Source organism: Hippoglossus stenolepis, chromosome 1 (assembly GCF_022539355.2).
Source record: "Hippoglossus stenolepis isolate QCI-W04-F060 chromosome 1, HSTE1.2, whole genome shotgun sequence".
Taxonomy (NCBI): domain Eukaryota; kingdom Metazoa; phylum Chordata; class Actinopteri; order Pleuronectiformes; family Pleuronectidae; genus Hippoglossus; species Hippoglossus stenolepis.
The window spans coordinates 17,554,331-17,568,770 of NC_061483.1; the positions used below are offsets into that span (position 1 = coordinate 17,554,331).

The following is a 14,440-nucleotide window of genomic DNA, read 5'->3' on the forward strand; positions in this document are numbered from 1 at the left end:
TAGAAGTGATTCTAAGCTAAAACAACTAGAAAGGCCTGAAAAGCACAACCGTGCCCTGACAGGTGTGTGTGTATGTGCATAATCTTATCATCCATCTACATACTATTGTTTGTTTACGACATGCATGTGTGTACGTGTTGTTCTTTTGGACTTTTTGTGCATGTATGAAACAAGCAAAAGCACTCGATGTGTATGTATGTGTCTGACACTGTTCCTGTTTACATCCCTCGAGGTGTGTGTGTGTTCAGTGTGTGCGCTCCAGTGTGGGTCGCAGTATGTGTGCATGCTCTCAGGCAGTACCAGTAGTAACCAGGTCAGGTCACTGACTCTTGCTATTCACTGTTAAGGTTTTGGTTGTAACGTGTGTGTGTGTGTGTGTGTGTGTGTGTGTGTGTGTGTGTGTGTGTGTGTGTGTGTGTGTGTGTGTGTGTGTGTGTGTGTGTGTGTGTGTGTGTGTGTGTGTGTGTGTGTTCCTGAACTTATATTTTCATGAGGACCATTTTAAGAGTAGACCCCGCAGAGTGAGGACATTTTGTGTGTGTGTATTTTTTTGACTGAGGTGAACACTCAAACACTCCCTCCTTGGCTGTTTTACTTTGGCAATTACATTCTTTTTAAAAATCAATCAATCTATCCATCCATCCATTCTGATCTTAGTCACATTAGGTAGATATGTATACGTCCTAATCGCATCATCACATCCGAGCATAATAACACTGACATGAATGGCAGTTGGTGTCACAATCCCATTAACGTACAATAAGAAACGAATGTAAACATCCTAATCAAATGAATGTCTTATTCAGATCAAGATGAACAATCTGATTATTTGTGTCCATGTAAACGTAGGTAAAATCATTAACGTACTTTTGTATTCTAGGTGAAAACCTGCTGCCACCACGCTGATGTCACTCTGAAAATGCAGAAGGAGCTGGTTTGACGTTGAGTTGAGGAGGGCGGGAGCTGTCGTACCTGTAACGGACAAGAGATACAGATACAACACAAACAGGTGAGGAGTTTTTACAAAAAATAGTTATAACATTAGTGTTTTGCAGGGATATGCTCAATAGATATTGAAAAAAACAGGAGGATATAAAAAATACATACAAAGAATTAAGTTTATGTAACACAACACAACATACAGATGCACACATACTGTGCACAGTGACACTTGTTCTGCAACTCCGGTATAAATCCCAACACCAGCTGGGAAATTATGTGTAGAGAAACTGAACGACATCTTGCCCTCAATGGACAGCTAGGATTTTACTGTCCTTATGTGAAGCAACCCTCATCTGCCCGAGACAAGCTGCTCAGTGGCCAACACCAGATCACTGTGGTCATAGTGGGCAGCTCCCCTGTGTGGCGTCTTGAGAAGGGCAAAGTGATTTGTGTGTGTGTGTGTGTGTGCAAGTTGTGTGTGTGCTCGTGGCCCTATGGGCGGCATGTTTTATGTGTGATAGGTTTGTGACAGGTATGTGCTTAGGGCAGGTCACAGGGGAAACTCCGCTGGGAAATTGTAAAAGGTTAGATCATTCTTTATCCCTCCCTGACTTCTTTCCCTCTCTCTTTCTCTTCCATCTTTCATTCAACCTCGTGGTGAAACTCTTCCTCCCATCCCTCCCTTCCTCCTCTCTTCCCTCCTCTCACTAACTGCCTGGAAAGCAGAAGAATTACATGTCTTAAAAACATTTTTTTTATTTTTGATTGAAGATATAAATCATATTTTTTGGTATTGCAACTCATCCATCTTAGATCTCCAGTGAATGCTCTTTGTGAGTGTATCTATAGTTCAAGACCTGTCATATCTAATTCATCATAGATGTGTGTGTTTGTTTCTGTGTGTGTCCATCAGTCCGTGTTTGTGTGTATCTATAGTTTAGCAGCTGTCATATCTCATCCATCATAGATCTCCAGAGTGTTTTTTGTGCATGTGTGTGTGTGTGTGTGTGAGCATATTGTCATACCAGAAAATGACCCTAATTTAGGAGCTGTCATGTCTCCTCCATCGTAGATCTCCAGAGAGTCCCAGTTGTGCTCAGTGGCAAACGTCATCACTTGGATCTAAATATAAAAGAATGAAAACAAATAAACACAACAGCCTCAGAGTTAAGGTGTATCCTCCATAGATGAGTGCATGTGCAGTGCATCGTACATTTCTATATAAGAGTATCCGTACCTGTATCCCAGCCCCTTCGCTGACATGGATCCTCCACAGACAGTTGAGACTGTTTGGGTAGGGTTCAGGATAACCAGGAGACAGTATTGTACCACGACGCTCGGTCACGTTGCCACTGCAGGGAACTATAGAGCAACGACATACAATATGGATTTCTTAGCAAGGTTAACTCTAACCGATACCTAACAGATACCGCAGGGAGCCAAAGAAAGTAAATATGATTTACAGTACTTGTAGTATAAACTTAAGAGCCAGCTGAAACGATTTGTAAAAGGTTTTCTCTTGACTGGGGGGGATTTCACCCAGGCTTATAATGAGTTCGTTTAGAATCATAGATGATATATAGAGATGGACAATGTGTCTCCACTTCCTCCGACTATCCAGCAATGAAGCCAAAACCGCTGCTATCTCCTGCTGATGACATCATTTGGAGCCACTGTCAGCACAGTATCAAATGGGGGATGGAGCTGTGCCATCAAGGTCCTGCCAATAACTGGCAAATCTAGGATTATTCTAAATCGGGGGCCATAAAGGAGCAAGAATGTACCTCAACATCAATGCAAAATTACTGATTCAGGAAGGTGTCATTTTTTGTTTACTGTTCGCTGTATAGCTTTGAGTAAAACGATATGTTTTGAAAATTCCAGCACACTGTACTCCAAAAAAAGCTTTTAAATAGATTTTCTTGAAAAATGTCATATTTTTTGTTAGTACTGTTTTTCTTTAAAGACCACTGACAGGCCCTCGCTGGATCCACCCCTAGATCCGCCCCTGCTGCCTAAACTTGCTCCTGATTGTCATGAGTCAGTCTCAGTGGTCAATCAGGCTGTTTCACCCCATTTTAATATCATCAAATGACTAATTAAACCCACACTGACATAGGCCAGTGTGATAAGAACTACCTAAGATAGAAGACATAGAAGTTAGGAAACAGAAACCCTGTTTGGGAAAAACTTTTGTCCAAGTTTGGTCCAGGTCCCATCCACTAACATATAGGAGGCTGGGTTCATTACCTTTACTGCAGCAAGGCACCAGGATGCTTTGGCTTCACTTTTGGAAGCTGCCATGTCATCCATCTTTATGAACATTCCATGGTTATAATCAATGTACAGATGTCTTGCGGTACCGGTTGATTCACCCACGCCAATGGACTGACTACTTCTTTATGTCAGCTGGTCGCATTCACTGTAGATTTCAGGGGAGCCTTACCTATACAGCTTGGAGTTGTTGAATTCCATTGTGCGAGGGCACCTGGTATGGCCTGGCATCGGATAGCACTGGACCCTTTCAGCAGATACCCTGGACTGCACTCAAAGCGAACCACAGAGCCCGCGGAGAACTCGGAACCGATCCGCCTGCCATACCGAGGCTCTGGCACCGAGCTGCACTGACTGTCACTGGTGCGAGGCACAGCTACAATAATGACAGTTACAATTAATATGAGAGGAATGAGGAGAGGAAAACAGAAGTGCAGCTGTCAGGAGAGACACACAGATGTCCAACTTAAATTCGATGTAACTCTTTTTGTAAGTGTATGTATGTGTGAGTAAGGCAAACAAACAAAGTGAGAGTTACCTTGGAAGACGAAGTGAAAGCCTCTAGCTGACTGGCCACTCTTAGCATTGAACCGCAACATGATCTGATTGGAAGTTGCCAATGGCAATGTCTCTCCTGGGACAGAGACAGAGACAGAGACAGAGACAGAGACAAACACACACACACAGATTATAAATTATGAATATTAATACAAATATTAATTCTTAATCTTATTTTGCAGAAAAAACAGACTCAGCCTGTACTGTACTAGTTTACTGATCTAACTTTAAACTTCTCCTTTATTTCCCCGTGGTGGTAAAATGCCAAATGTCCTTACAAGCACAGGAATGCAAGAACAAACACACCAAATCACAGAGAAAATATGCACACACATTCACAGGCAAACAAAGTAACAGTGATAAATGAGAAAAACATGGCCTGGTGGGGCTGACATTTACAACCATCATTAGCTGCGTCAGGATGTGTGTGTGTATGTGTACGTTTGCTCTGCGTGTTAATACGTTGGTGTGTCAGAATAATCAGTTAGTTTGCTGGAACAGTGTACAACACATTTGTTTGTCCATGCACGTGTGTGTGTGTGTGTGTGTGTGTGTGTGTGTGTGTGTGTGTGTGTGTGTGTGTGTGTGTGTGTGTGTGTGTGTGTGTGTGTGTGTGTGCATCTATGTGCACGTGTGATAGGGTAATGATTCATTTATTTTGTGAAGCCTGGTGTGTTTCATTCTTTCCTGCCAGTTTAAGCCAAAAGGGGAATTTCAAACCCAAATTAACTTTAAGGAATAAGCCACCCATCCTACATTATATAAACAGGCCTGTTTCCTCTGAACTAACTTAGATGGATGGTAGTTTGGAAGAGAAATATTGCGTAATGTGCAGCTACATGTAGCCATACAAAAACGGTCACATCCTCCAAGTTAATATTATGCAGAAATAAGCTCACTGATCCACTCAAGAGCCTCGATGAAAAAAAAACAGAAATAAATGCCTGAGGGAACCATCACATCTGTCTATACATGTTTGTGTTTGCTTTATTTGGATGTTTTTCCTTTTTTTTTTATCTTCAAACTCTACTGTATTCCAGCATTGTGATGCTAATTTAACTGGCAGTTGCAGTCTTGTTCCTCTTTAAACAGCAACTTTTTTTCACCTCATATTTCTACAAGCACATAACAGAATGAATTACTTAAAATATCCTTATTTTTACAGTAAGAGACTAAATGTCAATTCCAGAGGGATAACCCTGCAGCATGCCCCCTGGCCATGACAGAGCAGGGGAACATGAAATCCTGAGGAAATACGAGCACATTTAGCCGGCATCTATGTTAATCAATATTTCTTAATATTACATTATCCATACGCTGTCATTTACATTGATATTGCTTCATCTTTCAATTTGTGTGTTACTGCACAGTGACTCGAAGCGTTGCCAGGCTGGGATGACTCCAATTTAGGAGGATAAGGAAACCCGGGGAGGATTGTGTTAAGAAGTATCAGTGCAGTGTATATGGTAGAGCCCCCACTGCTGATTTCTTCTTGTAAAGATAACCCATAATGGAATTTCACCAAATACATCACTGTCAAATAAATTGTGATAACGACCAGTGGTGCTATGTTCTACAGCTCCCGAGAGCTGCTTTCTTATAAACGATTTCATTATAATTTCCCCTTTCACTGATGTGTTCAGGACCACGAGAAAAAAAGGAATACAGCTGAGAAACTTTAAAACATTACTACATTGTGTGGCAGAAGTTTTAAATTATAAAGGCAGGACATGTTAAGTCATAGGTGAGAAAAACAATCAAACAAAACATTATCTTTATGGCAGCATGACCCTGACTGTGGCTGACGCCCAATCAGTCACATTCAGAGACTCACCTGAATGTGACCCAGCCAGGGAGCTCAGCAGTCGAGCGTTCTCATTGGCTCCATCAAACAGCTCCACCGAGTCGTTCATCGCCGTTTGGAAAACGGCAAACTGACCAAACACCACTGAAAAAAGATGAACAGAAAAGTTTAAAATGAATGCTTTTGTGGTGTTGCTTCACTTACACAATAGCATGTGCGGTGTGATTAGTTATGGACGAACCAAACTCTGGGGACACAGTGATGAAATAGGAGCAGGTTTGTCTTGTGGTGTAGTTTAAGGGATAGTTAGGAGACAAAACAACCCCCTCAGATCCTCCATACTGTCCTCCACATGGAGCTGTGGAAAGACAGAGACAGAGAGATTTGTTTTTTAATTAACATTCTTAAATGCACATATATTAAGCAGATGTTTAAGTCATGTTTAGGTACTGCTTACAGGTTTTGTGTAGTGTGTATTTTGCAAAGAGAGAGAGAGAGGGCAAGATTCATAGAGGCCTTTTCACTTCCACTTCAGGAACATTCTGTGCCTCAACACATGCATATTATTATCAAACTGACTCACCAGTCTGGAAAAGCACTTTATCTGTTTACAAAGGTGCAGCTTCTGTGAGGTCAGTAAAGTGCCCATCTTTGCTTTATGTACAGCATTTAGAGAAGGATTGTGCAAATGGCAGGATGATATAAGTGTGGATCTGCTGCACCTAATAATGTTCACACAAATTGCCAAAGCCATGTCAGGAAAAGGACTCAGCTCTAAAGAGCAAGTGCAACTTTGCGCAGCTGCACTTTACCAAAAGAAAGCAGCGATGGGAAAGAGCGAGGACTTAATTAACCTACAGTATATTTGATAGAAATCTCAGCAGACAAAAGGGTTAAACTGTCAATAAGGGGTGTGCAGGGGTTTTGGTTTTGGCAAAGTATTTTATTGATGTTTATGGAAATATTTGCAAATACTGGGATAACCAAGTATCGTTTGCGAAAACACGGGAAGGGATGAGGTTAGAGGACGTTATGGAAGGAAGATGTGATCAGAGCACAGAATCCACTGATTACACTGCAGTGAATAATACTGTAAATAGCTAAGAAGTGATGATGGATGTACATCTGCTGGAATATCGGTCCGTAGCTGACATCTAGTAGTGTTGCTTGTTTGGAATAATAAGCACTGATGATCGTTGAGCTGGTATGGGATGGAATATTAAAATTAATGCTTTGCTTTTGTGTAATCTGATATTGGACGCTCAAATAACTGCATAAGTATGGATGGAATACATTTTTATAAATAAGATATGTTAAATTAATTATCACGTAAAATTGTTTGGAATTTGTTGATTCTGTCCAATTTATGAGCAGGACAGGAGAGAGGAGAAGAGAACAGAGACGATTAAAGGTGAAACACCAAAAGACAAAGATACTGGAGAGGTGAGGAAGAGTTATTCATATTTGGGGACTGCAACAATTTCCATATCTATTCTTCCTCAAATCAAACAACTGAGGGGAAACTTAAATTTATTTTCTACTGTACGTACTATATAGTTTGACCCCCGTAATACAACATTACATCTGGGTAAAATGAGATAAAACAGCAGTAATTTCCTTTCCATAATTGCAATAACCTTCAAGCTTTTCCAGCAGCCTTCAGATCTGACTGCGGTTGTACTGGGCAGCTTCCCAGTGTGACTTTGTGCAACCATAAGAGTGTGATTGTGGCACTGCTTAAAAAGGGCGCTTGGCTCCCCTGAATAGATAAAGGTTAAAATAAATAAATAATTGGCTCGCTCAAGTCTAAAGCCCTCAGATATCATCATGCACTTGCTATCTTCCTTAGTGATGCTGTGCCAGGTTTGAGCTTCACTGACTTCTTTGTTTCCTCAACAGAAGAGAGATTTAAAACCTTTTTGTTCAACCAACATGGACGTTCACACCCTCAAACTACTATTATTAGTTGAAGGTCGATGTTTTTACATCGTTGTCCTTGTGTCACTTTAATCCGGCTTGCATGATGAAGCCAAAACAACACAAAAAGTCACCGTACTCATGTGTAGATATTGTAGAATTAAGAGTAAAGCGACAACACTATAGCATACAGCTTCATCCACTTTGCTGCTTCAGTGATTAGAGACATCATATAGCGGTGAAGCGTTTTGCTTTTAATCATGTATTTTTTTCATGTTTTCCCCTGCTGCTGGGAGCACTGCCCATTGCTCTCAAAGCTGGCGAGTGTATCACTGCTCTAATCTGTTATTCTTATGTATTCTTCAAAGAAAACTCAACTGACTGCGTTTGGCTCAAAAGTTGTTTAGTTTAACAGAACGTTCATGTTGTCCCCAAATATCACTTGGACCCTTGTGGCTCAAAGGCTTTGTTATATAATGAAAAAGTGTAGTGCTTTTGATGTCGGTCTTTGTGTGTGTGTGTGTGTGTGTGTGTGTGTGTGTGTGTGTGTGTGTGTGTGTGTGTGTGTGTGTGTGTGTGTGTGTGTGTGTGTGTGTGTGTGTGTGTGTGTGTGTGTGTGTGTGTGTGTGTGTGCTCATGACTTTTTGTGTTTAGCCTCTTAGGGGACAAATTTCTGCCGAAAGACCAGTTAATTGGGCAACAATTTGTCCAGTTGGAGACAAAACTCATGTCCCCGACTGGGAAAAAAACTAATAATTGGGTCAATGGTTAAGATATGGGTTGAGGGTTTGACAGGTAGTAGTTAGGGCAGAGGTGGGGAACCTCTGACTTAACTGATAAAAATTGTATCTGGCCCATGATATGGAACATTAGTCTAACATGGTAGATGAACAGGTTCTATAATTTGGTCTGATTTTGGTCTGTGTGCCTGTCAGGTCACGGTCCAGGTGAACAAAACACACATGCAGTGGTTGTGTGTAATCACTGAAAAGCATCATGGTTATTGTCACCCTAGTGTATGTGAGTGTATTCAAATAATATCCACTAAAAATATAGAGGTGTATTGTCGTTGAATAGGCAGGTTCTAATGTTACCTGAATGATCTGATTAGATCTGTGGACTAATTCCCCTTTTGTTATTGATTACTTTTAAAAACTAGTATTTGAGTGACTGAGTGCAGTAGAGCTCTTATCTCCACCAAGGCCCAACAGTCCTCTTATGACACCGCATTTAAATTCAATAGATCCAGATTTTTATTTATTTATAGCCTCTTGATGTTAAAGAAAGTGAAAATAAATACTGATCCGTCCCCTGATCTGCATCCACACCAAAGTTATTCTGGTTCTTTCTAGACCCATTCCACATCCTTCCACCAAGTTTTGTTGTAAATCATCCAGTAATTTTTGTGTAATGCTGCTAAAAAACAAACAAGCACGGATGAAGACATAACCTCCTAGGCCAAGAAAAATAAAACAATGTGAACCTGGTAACACAATGCATTGTTATGTTGTAGAGTATAAGTGAAAAGTAACTGAAAATAAATCTACTTAAGTACAGATACATGAAAAATGTACTCATCTATAGTAACAAAGTAAATCTACATCACACCACTGATAAATAACATTATCTATCAAGTAAATTAATTGAAATAGGTTTTATTTTGAAATGTATGTCTCCGATATAATAATGATGGCAGTTTGTGTATGATGCAGAAAACCCCATTCAGTGGCACTACGCAGCAGCATTTTGGTCTCACCTGATCACATTAAAAAGTTGTGAAACAATCAAGACGTGCACTTTAATGTAGCAAAGGGTTTTTGGGACTGAAATGGCACTTCTGCTGCACCCTCCTTAGATTAGCTTCTTCCTCTTCACAACAACACAGCAGGATAAAAAGTTAAGAGAATGAATTTATATGGGGCTGAGCGAGAGCACAGCGTGTAATTTCCGGTATTAGAGCGCTGCAATAAAAAAACAGACCCGCATCAATCCCTGCTCCTGCTGCATGACCCACGAGTAGCAGACCAAACCGGAGCGTGATCCATCCTTAGCACAACCAGGAGAGCTACAAACCGGGTGTGTGGACATTTATACACCAGGTTAGAGGTCAATGAAATACGTGTGTGTGGATGTGTGTGTGTATGTGGGTGGTGGGCGTGTAAAAAAACAGCAGCAGCAAACACATCTGTCAACACCCCCCCCAAAACACCCACATACACACTGCAGGTGAACTCATTTCAGTGGACTCCTCACCTCATCTGGCCTCTACTCCTCTCGTCTTGTTATGGTTGCCACTGTGTGCACCTCTGTGACCCCGTCCCAACGTCCACCCCCGCCATCGGCTGTGATCTCTAACAGACTTTAATTATCATCACCTCTGTGCTTGTCGAAAATGTGAGAGCAGGAGGGTGCAAAGGTCGAAAATGTTGTTTGAGAAATGGGAGAGCGCTGTGAATTAATCTGTTACCGAGGTCGCCGACCTGTCTGCTGTGGCCACTAAAATGTGAGGATGCAATTTTTCGGGCGCTTTTTTTTGGACTGTCGCTCATGTTTTGAAAATATTAAAATGATCTAAACGTTAGTCGCAGATTTTTTATTGGTGAAATTTTTTGGACCATTTTGTACATCCCCTGGAGGGTTACTCCCTCAGGCAAAATCTCTAGCATTTCAGTCTTGTAAAAACTGTGCATAAAGGGCTCAGAAGGTCCACCAGAGAACCAAGAGGCACTTTCCAATTTCACAGTGGGATAGAACTCAGCTGCTGCAGACTTATCAGCAACACATGTCAAAGTATATAAAGCATGTGTGTGGACATCAAGACTCAGCCCGTATTCTTGGTAATGTTGGTTACTCAGCAAAAGCCGATTTACATGCCTAGAGTGAAAAATATAGCACGACTGATTTGGTTCCTACTCCATTGCGAGAGAGGTGGACTCCCACCCATTCATCCTCCTCCTTCTGACTCCCATCCCTTCCTACTTACTTCTTGTTTCCTAAAGCAGCAGAGTAATCAGCCTCTTTCTCTCCTCTCCTCCTGATCCTCTGCTTTGACACTGATTGATATTTTTTGAATTGATTTCTGTTGTGCTGCTGCATCGAAACCTTGAGGTCTTGAGGTCTCGTCTTGATCTACCCACAATCCCCCAGTGGTGATGCTCTGGGCTCAGGTGTCAGCCTTATCAAAAGCCCTTGCACACACACGTGCTTTGATCACTCAAACACACACATGCTCAAATGAAAATGCCAAAAAAATACAATGATATGCAAGTTACTCTTTCTGTCACACGTTCGTGCACTTTGATTATGGGGGCTTTGGCATGGCATTGGAAGTACAGTTGTGTATTGGTTGTTCAGAGAGCTGTTTGAAAACCAGAACCACAGCAGTTTCGGTGACTTTTCAGAGAGCAGAATTCATATCAACAGTGTAGAGAGTAGTGCATTGACACAAAAGAGTATATTTACTGTATTTTCATCAAGAAACATAATGAGAGTCAGATTCCTTGTAAGCCCTGAAAATGGTTTTGCTGCACCCTGTATGAGCCAAAACAAAATGTCTAGCATCTGTAATCACCGAACTGATTTGTGAAAGACCGAAAGAAAGCTTTGACCCTTTTAGCCACCGGAAGTTGTTTTATTAAAATTAGAATCGTGTAATCAAACAAAAGTTGTGGTTTACAGTGAGTGGCACTCACCAAATTCACACTGTGTGCATCTTTAAGGGCGAGCAAGTGTGTCAAGTGTCATTTTCTACATGTGCAAAGCTGATTTTAAGTATTTTGAAAATTTGGTATTGTTAACTTTCATGTTTACCACAGCTTGCAGTCTTCTTTACCTTTTCTGATGCACTAAGGAATTACTTGCTGCGTTATCAAAGCCTGTTGATCAGTAGATTGGGAGACACCACTAGGATTGTACATCATGTCACCTGTGTGCTTGTCAAAATAAAACAGCACCGTGGCACTGAGATCTAAAACAGGGAACTTTGGTGTAACAGCAGCAGAGAAAGATTAAAATGAATGAAAACAGTGTTTGTATTAAAGCAGTATAATGTTGCTGTCAGTACAGGGCCTTGTTGTTGTACTGAAGAAATAGTGCATATTATGACATTAAAACAAGAAAAATCCTTAATATGCACACAAGCAGTCTGCAGCGCTCTTGGCTATGGGGTCAAAAGGACAATCTCAGAGTGAAGAATAGTATTTCAGTCGGATTCATCGATAATAAAATTTCAACTGACAAAAAGTAAACACAAAGTGTATTTTGTTCTAAATTAGTGACATAGATATTGTTCAGCAACACACACACACACACACACACACACACACACACACACACACACACACACACACACACACACACACACACACACACACACACACACACACACACACACACACACACACATTTGTTTGTTTTGTTTTTTGTAGGGACAAAAACTAAGTCCTCAAAATGTAAATAATTCATTTTCAAGGTGAAAACAAGGTTTGAGGTTAGGTTTGGGTTCAAGTTAAGGGTTATGCAGTGACAGTTATGGTTAAGCTTGGAGCAGTCTCTGACCTGTAAAGCCCTTGAGTGTGTGTGTGTGTGTGTGTGTGTGTGTGTGTGTGTGTGTGTGTGTGTGTGTGTGTGTGTGTGTGTGTGTGTGTGTGTGTGTGTATGAGAGATTAGTGCCTCTAGGCGGCACTGTGTAATAGCTACATCTCTCTCTCCCTTCTTCATTTCTGTGTCTCTCTCCCACACTTCTTGCGCACACACACACACACACACACACACACACACACACACACACACACACACACACACACACACACACACACACACACACACACACACACACACACACACACACACACACACACACAACTCTATCAACAGTCACAGAGAATTCCCTCTTTCTCGCACCAGCTCTTAGTTACCATGGAAACCAATAAAAGAGTGGTTTGAGATGGGAGGTGTATGCGTGCATGTGTGAGAGAGAGAGAGAGAGAGAGAGAGAGAGAGAGAGAGAGAGAGAGAGAGAGAGAGAGAGTCAGTGAGAAATGTTGAGGGAAAAATATAGAGTAAATCAGACACAGACAGAGGATGTGGGAGGAAGGTGAAATAAGAGAGAGAAAGGATGAAGAAACGTGACGAGAGGGAGGAGAACGAGATGTAGATATGGCGAAAAGGAGAGAGGAGGAGGAGAATAGAGGAAAGCAAGTGTGTATGTGGGGTGGAGGGAGAGTGGGGGGCTGAAAGTGAAGACGAGAGGAGACAGTGGGAGTGTAAGTGGAGATGTATTATTTAAAGAGGTCTCACCCTGTCTAATGAGTTTGGTCTAAAAGCCCCAGGAGCGGCCCAAAGACAGAGAGACAGACAGACGGACTAACTTCCCCTAACTATGTGGTGAGAAAATTCAATGTACAATATGAGCCGAGGGAGGAAAAGAGCAAGATTACTGGCTAGGACTGGATTTAGTTCAATTGTTCCGCTTTGATTATGTGAATAGTCCAATAGTGTAGGTGAGGATGATCTGTGTAGATCGATCAGTGTATCTGGGACACAGCACAAGGCCAGAGACCAAACTCAAGAGGGTCCTGCTGTGAGAGACCAGAGCAAACAACTGATCCACCGGAGAGGAGGGATAACAGAGCTTTACTTTAGATCAATAAAGAACGTCTTCAACACTATGTATGATTCAGTCACTAAATCAGTGGGGATATACGGTATATCAACATGTCATATATTAATAATAAATGTTCACTATATGCATGGATATTACACTCATAAGGTATCCAGTGGGACAGTGTCATACTCAAAACGACACTAAGGTAAAAGTAATATTAATGTGTAATGGTGCATGTAGTCAAAATTAAAATTAAAAGATATTCATTTTTTAATCACAGTATCAACCTGAAGGAAACACACCTAAATGAGGGAAGTTTATGGTCCATGACACCATTCATGAATACACAAAAGTCAGCTCAAAACCATTTCATGACACTTTTCTAACAGTAAAGAAATATACCATATAACATATTTGGATGGGTCCCATCGGGCTGTTTGCCTGTTGGGTCTAACTACTAGAACCGGGAAAAGTATAATTGCTCCAAAGTGTTATTTTGACTCATGGACACATCTTTGGTGGATTGTTAATATAGCAGAAGATATTTAAAAAACACTGATGATTAACAACTGACACAACAAATATTATACAACTAGTGATTTTTGTGCGTAAAATTAGGAATTAGTCTCTTTGCATTGCAAGAGCAAAGGCAAAGATTTGTTTGAGCAAGTTGTTTTGGCCAAATCCAGCTGTGAGTGCATCATCATCACTACCTTCTGACATCAGACACAAACTTGAAACTTGATTGGTTAAATTATGGCCGACTGACTTGAAATACTACTCTTGAAAATTAGTTAAGGTTTTGATCAATATAATATGTTAATACATTCAAGACACAAGGTAACTTAGTGTTCTTGTCGATTAGCAAGTGACAGAGTTAAGATTGTTTTCCATTGATACAATTACATGTTTTTGCTCTGAACTACTGATATAAATTACAGTCTTTGTTTTGAACAGCTGACAAAGAAGTGCAGCAGAGAACCCTCTCGATTTAAGGTTTCGTTGAGTTAGTTTGTAAGTGGTGCTTCTGCCTTGAAATAACAAACTGGATGAATGTGAACATGAGATAAGATGACTTGCTGAGCTTTTTCTCCCCTTGCTGTCTGTTATTAGTTGCTCTTCTCAAACAGCTACTCTGAGCACAATTATCTCATCTTCATTCTCTCCCACCCTCCAGCTCCCAGCTCCCCATCTTCACTGTCTCTCCGACGTTATTAAACACAACTTTCACAGGAGCCTTTGTCAAATTGCTAAGAGGTATAAGTAGGTGTGTGTTGTCCCTATGTGTGTGTGTGTGTGTGTGTGTGTGTGTGTGTGTGTGTGTTTTGTGCTGATTTTAA

General features: G+C 41.0%; 1 protein-coding gene across 1 annotated transcript in view; it reads right to left on the bottom strand.

Moving 5' to 3' along the window:
• Window positions 1-14,440, bottom strand: part of LOC118113214 (CUB and sushi domain-containing protein 1) — a 292,387-nt gene that overhangs the window by 69,985 nt on the left and 207,962 nt on the right. Inside the window, exons 37-43 of the mRNA XM_047340219.1 lie at window positions 5,820-5,936; window positions 5,609-5,722; window positions 3,755-3,850; window positions 3,389-3,592; window positions 2,180-2,304; window positions 1,968-2,064; window positions 868-972 (exon numbers count right to left, since the gene is read on the bottom strand). Of these exons, the coding sequence (XP_047196175.1) occupies window positions 868-972; window positions 1,968-2,064; window positions 2,180-2,304; window positions 3,389-3,592; window positions 3,755-3,850; window positions 5,609-5,722; window positions 5,820-5,936 (858 nt within the window). The remainder of the gene's footprint in view (window positions 1-867; window positions 973-1,967; window positions 2,065-2,179; window positions 2,305-3,388; window positions 3,593-3,754; window positions 3,851-5,608; window positions 5,723-5,819; window positions 5,937-14,440) is intronic.